Genomic DNA, 11352 nt, shown 5'->3' with positions numbered 1-11352 from the left:
TAAAAAGCTATCATTGTTTTTACACACAACAGTGATGCAGTAATATAAAAAAAATACCACAATTTTTGTCAGAGGACATCCAGCAGGTTCGTTAAGCCAAATATAGCTGTTATCAGTGTGCCAGAGAGCACTGAGCATATCATCAACACATGTGAAGTGTAACTGAATGTGTCAGCAGATGACAGATGAAGCCACAAAACCACCAGCTGCAAGAAGGTCATTGACAAAAAGGGTTATTTCTCAGAGTGACCTCAGCTCACCCACTCACTGCTTCATCTTAACCCTGGTTATCAAATCCGCTCAGAGCCATCATGACGGAAGTAAAAAATAAAAAGAAGAAAAAATAGATGAGGATAAGGAGGTTGAGTGCCTGGTGAAGTGAAGAGCATCACAAACTCTCAGAGAGGATGGACAAGAGAAACATAGCAATGCTGCTTTTTCTGCTCTGTGTCATTGCAGGTGAGAATATCATACTTCCCATTATGATTAGTTAATATATCTTTTTTATAATGTTTTATAATGTATCAACACAATCAGAGAAGGGATGAAAAACTTTTCAGTGTATTGACTGATGGATGTTCTTTATACCCTGTGAGATATGCTAGCTGAAGGCCACACTCAGGATGTGTGTGATACCTGCCACCCTAATGCAATATGTGATGACAAGACAGACGGCTCTGGAAAAGTTTGTAACTGCAAGTACGGGTTTGTTGGAAATGGGAGAACTTTTTGTCAAGGTAAGACGAAAGCCTTTTAGCACCTTTCAGCCCATTGTTTTGGTTTTACTGCCAGCAATTTACTGTTTTGGTTCAGTCACATCAGCATAATTTACACAAGGAGCTAAAAATAATAATAATTAAAAAAAAGAAACAACTGCTCATCGTTTTTCTGTTAGGAGTTGGTGCACAAACATAAAGTACAGCTAAGGTGATGGGAATATCATTACTTTAGTAAGCACAAATTCAAATTTTAACGGTGCTACATAAGAAAAAAGTCCTGGGATCACTAAAATCAATATGATTCATCCTCTGGGGACCATTATTGTCTGAACAAAGTTTAGTGACTGTAACATAACACATGAGAGAAAAAGCCAATTTATGTCTGTTATGCACTTAGGTCACTCACTTGGATTTTTACTTTGCAGTTACACTTCATTGATTTCAGCTCCTTCTTCACCGTGCTTAAGTGTGACAAATATTTTTGTCTTCCAGATAAAAATGAATGTCAGATAGGAGCCAGTAAGATCTGTGGGCAGCACACCAATTGCCACAACACATATGGCAGCTACTACTGTACCTGCCTGGATGGCTACAGCCCTTCTAACAACATGAGCAGCTTCATCCCAAATGATGGAACACACTGCCAGGGTGAGTTGAGGCTGGATCTTGGTCTCTTTTTACAGACCTGTTAAAGGCACGGAAATAAAGAAAAAGGAAAGGCCAAAATTATAAAGTGAGACATTCAAAAAGATGATATGTGAAACATAATTTCATTTATAGAATTACTGAAACGTGGAGTAAAAGTGAGTAATGACAAACATGAATACAATTTTCAACCATGAGGTCTTTTATAAAATGTTACACATTTTGTTTTGATAGTAATATACTGCATTTTAGACTTAAATCACACACAGAGGCATCTTGTAATTATTTCAGAAAGGTAATAAAAAGTTTGAACTTTTGATATCATTGTTTTTATGTCACATGCTTATTTACCTACCTTGCGCAGACACTGACGAGTGTAGGATCACAGGCCTTTGTGGAGAAGGAGGTCAATGCAGGAATCTTGACGGCAGTTTTGAATGCAGCTGCCAGCTGGGATACAAAGTCCACAATGGAGTGGATCCCTTCCATCCTCACAGAGACAAAGCTTCCTGCAAAGGTAAAAGTGCATTAAAACCTGCTTACCATTAGTATGTAGTATGAGTGGTGTGTGAAATCTGTTCCAATGGTGTTATTAGTGGGTGAAGAACTGAAAACTTATTTTAGTATTTGTATGTTGTTGTCCCACTCAGTGGTTGACTGTGGCCAGCCTGCCTCAGTAGAGGACACGGTGCTGCTGTCAGTCTCAGGGACCACATACAGCAGTGTGGCCATGTTTGGCTGTGATGAAGGCTTTGTGTGGAGGAGCGGAGACAACAGCTCTGTGTGTGGAGCTGATGGACTGTGGACAGGACTCACCATGGTGTGTGAAGGTAACAAAACACAAGCCAAACAAAAATTGTCTGCCTCTCTTCACAGCTCTTTTTTTTCCTCTTCTAGCATTATACACCTATTCATGATCGTTCATCAGCACACTTGGCTTCCTTTGTTCTTTTGCTTGTGACATTCATGAATGATGTGTTTGTGTTTATTGATAGATTGACTTTTCTGGATAAAAATATCGCAAAAACTATTGATAGAATTTCGCTGCATCATTTTAATGATCCATTGACTTTTCATCTAGGGCCATCATCAGGTCAAAATGTATCCAACATCTGTAAAAACTAATGCCATTTTATCAGCCTCAGCTGTACGTTGTGTTTAGTGCTGACTAGCAAATGTTTGCATGTGAACACACTGAGTGGGGGAAGTGGTGGACTAAAGGTTAGAGAAGATGTACTACTTTACATATTTGTTTGAATCTTTTTAAAAATTAAATACTCTGTCAAAAACAATAGGGCTGTGGATTTTGTCCTCCATCAGCATCGTGATTACAGCCAGCAAAGACAGAGTTCCTCGAGATTTTCCAATTTTAATACGCTTTCATGCAGCATGTCACTGCTTTGGCTCTCAGAGGTTGACTGTGGCTCTCCCCCTGCCCTCCCTCATTCTCATATGCTGTGGAATAAGAGCTCAAAGATGGGCACCGAGGTGCTTTATCAGTGTAACACTGGATATCATAATGTTGGAAAGGGCAACATATCCATCTGTACTGCTGCTGGACAGTGGGAGAGACTGTCCATGCTCTGCCAAGGTACAGTTGCTGTTTTTTCAGATCTTTGTAGAGTTTTCAAATACAAAATTAAATTTACAATACTTTTTTTTTCTCCTTGCACTTTTAACTTTCTGAATTGAGTAAACAGAAAGATCCTGGTTGTGGTGCATGTTCTTCCTTGTAGAAACATTGTGTGGAAGTCCTCCTATAATTGTATCCACTGAGCAGGTGTGGAACAGAAATTCAAGCCCTGGCAGCACCGTGCTCTATTATTGTAAAGAGGGCTTTTATAACACAGGAGGACATAATGTATCGATCTGTAATGAAAACGGTCAGTGGACCGTCCCAACTCTGTTGTGTGAAGGTAAATCAAACAATGAATGTCAATGTCATTTCTGTCATGGCTTATTGTGTCACTAGTTTTAGGATTATTTATACTGACCTCACCCTAACCCTAACCCCCTAACCCATTGTGTAACATTCAGGAGGAGCTTTTGTCAGAAATGGAATATGATATACATTAGTGTATAATAATAATAATTAGTATGTTTTCATCACCTGAAAGCAAAAATCGTGTTTTCGTTGCCTTTTATATCTACAGAGCAAACAGGTCCTCTTAAACAGAGTTATGTAACAGACACACCAATCACTGGCTCTATACAGGGCCTATCACATTTTTCACCTGTTTCGCAGCCACCATAGGTTCTCCTACCACCTCAGACAGCGAGGGATATTCAGTTGGACACGATCTGCACCCTCACAGCTAGATGACACTAAATCCTACACACTGGACCAGTGTTTGGTTTGTCTACTGTAGAAACATGGCAGTGTAACGTGGCAGACTCCATGGAAGGAGGACCAAGGTTTCAATCAAATAGTCTAAAATATTGCATCCTGTGTCCTTTCCTAAACACTATTTTTTGACTTGGATGGAAAACATCATGATGTCAAGGAAAGATGTGAAGGAGAATTCATGAGGACTTATGAAAAATGTGAAAATGGTGAAACTACAATATTTAGAAGATGGACTACAAAAAGCACATCTTAGACACTTCTCCTCATGTGTTCTCATGTGTTTCATGCAGGATATATAAATATGTTTTACATATTACTTTGAATTGCCAGAAGAAGTTTTTTTTCACTATAGCAGACAGCAAAGTTTTCACACATCTGTTTGTCAGAGCAGCTCCACAGTCAACAATGTAGAGAACTGCAGGAGATGAAGAGGAACGAGCCAAGATCAGTCTATCAGAGTTTATGAGAATGCAAGACACAGGACAGGACACAGAGCAGGTTTCATAAAGGACACGAGTGACGGTCTGTACCAATAAACTACAGACCTGTAGAGTAACTTCAGACTTCATGATCAAAGCTTTGTCTATATTCACACGCTCTGCCTCACTATGAGGCTGTGGTTTGGGAAGTAGTAGTCTGTGATTCAATCCTTGAGTCTGCATGTCGAAGTGTCCTTGAGCAAGATATTGAATCCCAAATTGTTTCCGAAGGCTGTGCCTTTAGTATGTGAATGTGTGAATGAGATATGTAGTGTAAAATCACCTTGAGTGCTCAGAAGACTAGAAGGGCGCTCTATAAGTACAGTCCATTTACCGTCTTTGTGCCTCTCTCTACATTTTTCAGTTGCTGTTTTTGGTGCGTCACTTCTTTGTTGCTGGCATAAGGAATTATCTCTTTTCCTCTCATAAAGAATGTTCCAGTGTATCCTATGCTGAAGGAGATAAAGCAGCCTTTCCAAAGCATTTGCAGAATTCAAACAGCTCTTATCATGGCTGCCATGTAAATACTTCTGGATAATTTCATTCAGTTAGGAACTTTGCATCCATCTCATCTACAGAGCACTCTCTAATAAGGAAACAAAAACACAATGATTCTTATTTTCAGGTGATTTTACAACAGTAAAAACGTACTTTATGTACTCAAATGTATTGTTTCTTCTATTATCTATATTTTAAATTCTGTATGAACTGTGTGTATCATTTGCTGTCCCAGAGATATTATGTGGAGATCCTCCTATACTGCCTTACACAGGACAAGTGTGGAATGGCAGCTCCACCCCTGGAAGCACAGTGTCTTACTACTGTAAAATAGGATTTTATCATGATGAAGGAAAAAACATATCATTGTGTACGATGAACGGTTTCTGGACAAAACCAAACATCTCATGCAAAGGTAACAACTTCCGACAAACTGTTTTGGATGCTCTGCTATCCTGAGTTGTTTTCGCTCAATTGAATAATCTAACTTCTATCCTTGTAGAGGTTGACTGTGGTGTGCCCCCACCCATCCCTCATTCAGTCATGCAGTGGGATAATATTGCCACTGTGGGCTCGCAGGTTGTTTATCAGTGTAACTTTGGATATCACAATGTTGGAGATGGAAATGTATCCGTTTGTACTAGCAGTGGAGAATGGGAACCAGCATCTCTGCTCTGTCAAGGTGATAATGACATTAGTCAACTTTCTGGGTAACCTGCCTCAAATAAAAGTAACAATGCAGTCCTCTCCATCCAGCACATTACAATTTGCATGCTGTATTTGAACAGTTTCACTCAACATCTACCCAGCTACCAGTGACCTGCAATGACTTGCTGTCTTTTTGTTGTAGAAATCAATTGTCAGGAACCTGCTTTAAAGGCTCATGCTAAAATGCTATGGGACGGCACATCACATATTGGCAGCATGGTATATTACCAGTGTGAGGAAACATATTACACAAGAAACCTGAGAAACTACACTATATGTGGAGAGAATGGACTGTGGGAGGACATTGATCTATGGTGTGAAGGTGCTATGTTTGATGATATTAATAAACTACTGTAATTTCAAAATATCAAAGTATTAAATTAAATAATACTTTAAATACTTAAGCAATAGTTTGATGTTTTTCGGGAAATATAATTATTTGCTGTCATGCTAAAAGTTAGATGATAAAATTAATAGTACTACTCACATATTCGTTTGCTCAGGTAAGGCTGCAGCCAGCAGCTCCTTAGCTTATCTTAAAGTTTAAAGGAAGGAAACAGCTGGTACACCTGGCTCTGTTCATCAGTGAGAAAGTCCACCTACCTGCACCTTAAAAACTCACAACTTAACATGATATCCTATTTAATCCACACAAAGACATAAGTATAAAAGTGAAACACTGTGTCTTAAGTGCTGGACTATTTCTTGGGTTGATGCAGTGACTCCCTTGGGTCTATATCAGTTGCCTGACATCCTCAACTTGACTAGAGTTACTGCAATTAACCAATAAATATATAATATATAATTCATATTTTTCACATTTGGGCAAAGACATACAAGCTGTTTTTCCTATTTCAGTATTTGTGCTAAGTTTTGCTAACTGGCTGCTGACTGTATCTTCATATTTACCATAGAGATACAAGAGTGGTATTAATCTGACAGATGTCAAACTCTTGCTTTAAAATATAAGTATTGGTACAATGCTGTGCTTTGCACATATAATAAGAGTGTTCTTGTTGTCTTTATGTTGCATCTCCTGTTAAGTCGTCATGGAGCATTGGACTGTGGTTTCCCTATGATATACTGTATGCTTGTTAATAGCAAACAGTCTGTGCTGATTAATGTCTGTGTGCAGAAATAAGCTGTGGTCCCCCACTAAACCTCCCTCATACTAACCTCCTGTGGGATCGCACTAGTAGACCAGGCAGCGTGGTGCTGTATGAGTGTGTGGATGGATTTTACCAGGAGAGTGGAAATAATATTTCCACATGTTTACTGTCAGGAGAGTGGGAAAGAGTGTCTGTTAAGTGCAAAGGTACAGTGATAATCTCTATACATGGATGTGCATGTTATCAACTGTGGAGGAGTCTTTATAATTTGTGTTTTTGTTGATGCTTAGATTTATCTGGTATGTAACTGATGAATGCTCAGATTTATTATGTTTCTGTTGTGTTTAGAGGCTACCTTGTATATTCCTACTTTGACTCTATACTATGTGCTTGTTGCAGGTTTTGAGGTAATTTTCACATTATCCTGAATTCTGTTTTCTTTGGGTTCGTCCACTGACAAAATAATATTTAGGAAACAAAATGTTGCATTTGATTTGTTTGACTTTTCTCAGCAATGGCTTTTGCCACTTGATGAGTATTCCAGTGGGAACCCAAACAAAGATAGATACAGTACCAGTCAAATATTTGAACATACCTTCTAATTCAATGTTTGAAAAGATTGATGATAATTACTTTACAAATCAATTCATCCTTACACAACAAATTTGATTCAGCAGACTAAAGTCCAGATTTCCACTAATGTCCATTCTTTGTGTTTTTTGGCCCAGGGACTTCTCTGTCTTGTTGCTCTCGCTCAGTCATGGTTTCTTTGCAGCAATTTGACCATGGAGGTCTGATTCACACAGTCTCCTCTGAACAGTTGATGTTGAGATGTGCTACTAGAACTCTGTGAAACATTAATGCTGGCTCTAATCTGAGGTGTGGTTAATTGTTGGTTTCAGACGCTGCTTAGTGTAATAAACTTCTGCAGCAGAGCTAACTCTAACTGAGAAGGTCTGTCCAAACTTTTGACTGCTACTGTGTATGTGGAACTATGTACTGTATATAATCATAATACTTCAAATGAATTATTAACCAACCAGTGTCATGATCTTCCAGCTAAATGTGGCCCAGTCCCCTTCATTGCCAACTCAGTAGTGGTGTGGCATAACAGAAGCATTGTGATCCACCGCTGTCTGGATGGATATCACAGCTGGAGGGGCAGCAATGTGTCTGTGTGTGGCAGCTCTGGGCTGTGGCAGAAAGCTACACTGAGATGCATAGGTGAGTAAGAACATAACAAGTCATGATTTCTTTGCAATAATTTGACCGTGGAGGTCTGATTCACACAGTCTCCTCTGAACAATTGATGTTGACATGTGCTACTAGAACTCTGTGAAACATTAATGGTGGCTCTGATCTGTGGTGCCGTTAATTGCTGATTTCAGAGGCTGCTAACTGTGACAAACCTCTCCTCTGCAGCAGAGCTAACTCTTGGTCTTCCTTTGCTGTGGCGGTCAGAGGGCCCCTTACATTATCGCTGTCATCAAAGCAAAATAATATAAAATATAAGACATACTTTTCTTTGTTTACCACATATTACTATATGTGTTACTTCATAGTTTTGATTTGTTCAGTGATAATCTACAATATGGAAAATGAAGAAAAACCATGATACTTCAAATGAATTATTAACCAACCAGTGTCATGATCTTCCAGCTAAATGTGGCCCAGTCCCCTTCATTGCCAACTCAGTAGTGGTGTGGCATAACAGAAGCATTGTGATCCACCGCTGTCTGGATGGATATCACAGCTGGAGGGGCAGCAATGTGTCTGTGTGTGACAGCTCTGGGCTGTGGCAGGAAGCTACACTGAGATGCATAGGTGAGTAAGAACATAAGTTGAAGACACTGGAAACATCTGTAAGTTGCAATGTTCATCAGGCCTGGAAAAATAAAAACATCTGAATGGGACATCTTCTTCTTTCTTCTTCTCCTTTCATTCTTTCACAGAAATAAAGCCACCCATCAGTCACCTATTTGTCCTCAATGAAAAATGTCTGCGTTGGAAAGCAGAGAAGTATGAGGACGATACTGAAGTTTACAGGGTAACAGGCGATTTTATCATCCTTACTTCAGTCTAGCTGTTGTTTAACTATTCATATTTATGTGTAGTTATTTGCTAACCTAGGAAATACTTGCTTTCAGTAATCACTTAATTATCTGATTATATGTAAATATGTGACAGTTTAGCATACGCAATTACCATACATCCAACTATGGAGGGTGAGTGATGTTTGACATGACCATTCCAGGTGACATACATCGGATCCAGAGACTTCCAGAGGTCCTTTCATGATAAAAGAAAGCGCTTTCTGAGCTCCAAGGCTCAACAGCTGGAACTCTGTCTGAATCTGCTTCCAGTCACAAACTACAGCATCTCAATCACTGCAGTCTCTACCAGATTCACAGCCACCATCACCACCAACACCAGTTTACCAGGTATTACTGCACAGCCAGCACTGATCAAAATGTTTTCCTGTATTAAAGTAAAAACTGTTTGCTTTCTGCAAAACATGTAGGACTGCTATAGTTTTATTTTAGTTGATGCACTCTTCTGTATACAAGCATTTATTGTACACATCAAATATAACATTTGACAGTGCCTCCAGCGCCAGTTGTCTACTACAGAGAATTTGAGACTCCTGTGCCAACGTTGGGGCTACACAGATCACCAAACCCATTGGACCCAATAAGGTACCAACCAATGGCAAGAGACAATTTACAATATTGGATTTGTATGTGGCAGGTGTTGAACACACTGCTCTGAGCTAGCAGGTCTCATTGGATATGTTATTTTGTTAAATATTCACAGGGGATACAGTACAGCGAAATTTAAATCTTGACAGTTCATGTTTCAAATGACCTACTAATGTCCCCAATGTATAATTCTGTTTAAATATTTATGATTCACTACAATACTACTACACTACAGCTTGCTTTAAACTTGACTCAGATTGGCCCATGAATGCGTAGGATTTACTGTACTATTATGTATAAAAAAGTTAAAAAACTTTAGAATAATCTAGTTCATAGCTCCCAACTGTTAGATTGAACATGCATGAATATCATATCAGACTCCATCCACTTTTCATGGATAAAGAATATCATGACCTCCACCGATCAATCAATCTTCATTTTAGTTACAGAACAAGGATTTATTATCATAGAACAGTGTGTTTGTGTGGCTGACTGATTACTATACAGAAACAACTTAATGACGTGCACAAAAACACAACTTTATCAGTGATTTGGGTTTAACCGGATCATATTTTATGGAGAAAAGATTTTCTGGTTTCTCTGATTTCTCTGTTGTCCTCTGGCTGCATGGCTCCATGGTAAATGGATGGATGGAATATGTTCATTATATTGAACACACAAAACACAATGATGCACGTTACTCTTTCAAAATAAATGATATTTTTGTTCTTCATTTGGCAGTTTGTACCAAGTGTTTGTACTTCCTGTAGAGGGGATTATGATGTTTGACTGTTCGTCTCCAGCGAGTTCAAACCCCACAAGCAAACTGTCCCTAACAGAGTACATCACTGCCCAGATTGACGTCACACATGTCGGGACAGAGATGAACTTTACTGTAGGGGATGCACTCTACTATGGAGGCTTCTTTAATGCTCCACTGGAGAATGGCAGGAACTATTATATCATCTTACGAGCTGTCAATCAGTGGAAAATGGTGGGTGCAACTACTGTACAGTATACATAAAAATGTATTGACTTAGAAACTGCATCAGACTTAAGTTAAGTTACTTAAATGTTTTCTTTCCCAGGTTTTAAAAAGTTCCTGTGTCCTATGGGCTAAAGTAAGAGGTAATTCACTGACCATAAAACCCAGACCTGAAATTATGACTTTTCTATTAAGATTTATTTGGGGAAATTACATTTTACTTGGCACAAGGCATTCAAAGTTTTTTTTTTTTTTAATGCATTGTGGAATACAAAGACAAGCAGATGTAGGAAGTGCAGTTTGCCAGGTACTTACTCTGCATTTCCTTGTTGCAGGTACATCCTATGTTCTGAGGGTTTCATCTCTGTCCGCTCTTGCATTTATAGGACTGGTTGCTTTGATCATTTTGGTTGGATACAGTTTCATCTGGTATGAGGGATATAATACAGTATATTACCCTTCCTGTTAATGTCATTATATGTGAAAGATTGATCCATCGCTATATTAACTGATTTAATACAGTCTAAACTCAATCTAGAGTGTCTAGAATTACAAAACTAAAATACATTCAGGTTTAATATAAGGTTTTATTGAAATTTTCCCCATTATATTTCACTGAATGAACAGATTGGTTTTTGTCTCTTTTTTCAGGATTTTCAAGAAGACATGACTCTCCTAAGTGCTGATGTTCTGGAACTGTATTTGTCAGTGTGGTTAATTAAATTAGTCTTCTAGTCCTGTACAATATTGTAAATAATTAGAATAAAACCCTTTTTTCAGACACTATTGGATGTGTATTGAATTAATGCTTGTGTGATTATTGGATGTGGATATTTGCTCAGTAAGTAATTCTTTTTGGAGGTCAGGATGATAAACCTTGTGACATGCTCCATTATCAGAAACTACAGTAATAAGATAAATGAAAGCATATTTGCTGTTTCTGGCTGAGATAGCATGGTTTGTTCTTCTTCTGATTCCCGAAAACCCATAGACATATATACGTAGACGCCGCATTGAGCGGGTTGGTCGTTGGTCGCGATACGTCAACGGGTCCGCCACATTGGATGTGGCAGATCTGCCTGTAAACTAATACAAGGAAATGGACTGAACTTCATAAAGCGCCTTTCTACAAAGTTCTTTAAGTTAATGCCTCTTATACACCC

General features: G+C 38.7%; 1 protein-coding gene across 1 annotated transcript; it reads left to right on the top strand.

Annotated features, from left to right (window-relative positions):
• Nucleotides 1–26: 26 nt before the first annotated feature.
• Nucleotides 27–10975, top strand: susd1 (sushi domain containing 1). Its single transcript, XM_019264375.2, has 20 exons — nucleotides 27–459; nucleotides 597–737; nucleotides 1212–1367; nucleotides 1729–1881; nucleotides 2015–2194; nucleotides 2776–2955; nucleotides 3101–3280; nucleotides 4924–5103; nucleotides 5191–5370; nucleotides 5539–5718; nucleotides 6532–6711; nucleotides 7565–7729; nucleotides 8165–8329; nucleotides 8458–8552; nucleotides 8760–8946; nucleotides 9108–9201; nucleotides 9946–10198; nucleotides 10293–10332; nucleotides 10525–10618; nucleotides 10841–10975. The coding sequence occupies exons 1-20, from the start codon at nucleotides 408–410 to the stop codon at nucleotides 10857–10859; spliced, it is 2874 nt and encodes a 957-aa protein (XP_019119920.2). The 5' UTR covers nucleotides 27–407; the 3' UTR covers nucleotides 10860–10975.
• The last annotated feature ends 377 nt before the right edge of the window (nucleotides 10976–11352 follow it).

Source organism: Larimichthys crocea, chromosome III (assembly GCF_000972845.2).
Source record: "Larimichthys crocea isolate SSNF chromosome III, L_crocea_2.0, whole genome shotgun sequence".
In the NCBI taxonomy this organism is placed as follows: domain Eukaryota; kingdom Metazoa; phylum Chordata; class Actinopteri; family Sciaenidae; genus Larimichthys; species Larimichthys crocea.
The sequence above is the reverse complement of the archived record's forward strand: the minus strand, read 5'-3'. Positions and strand labels throughout refer to the sequence as shown.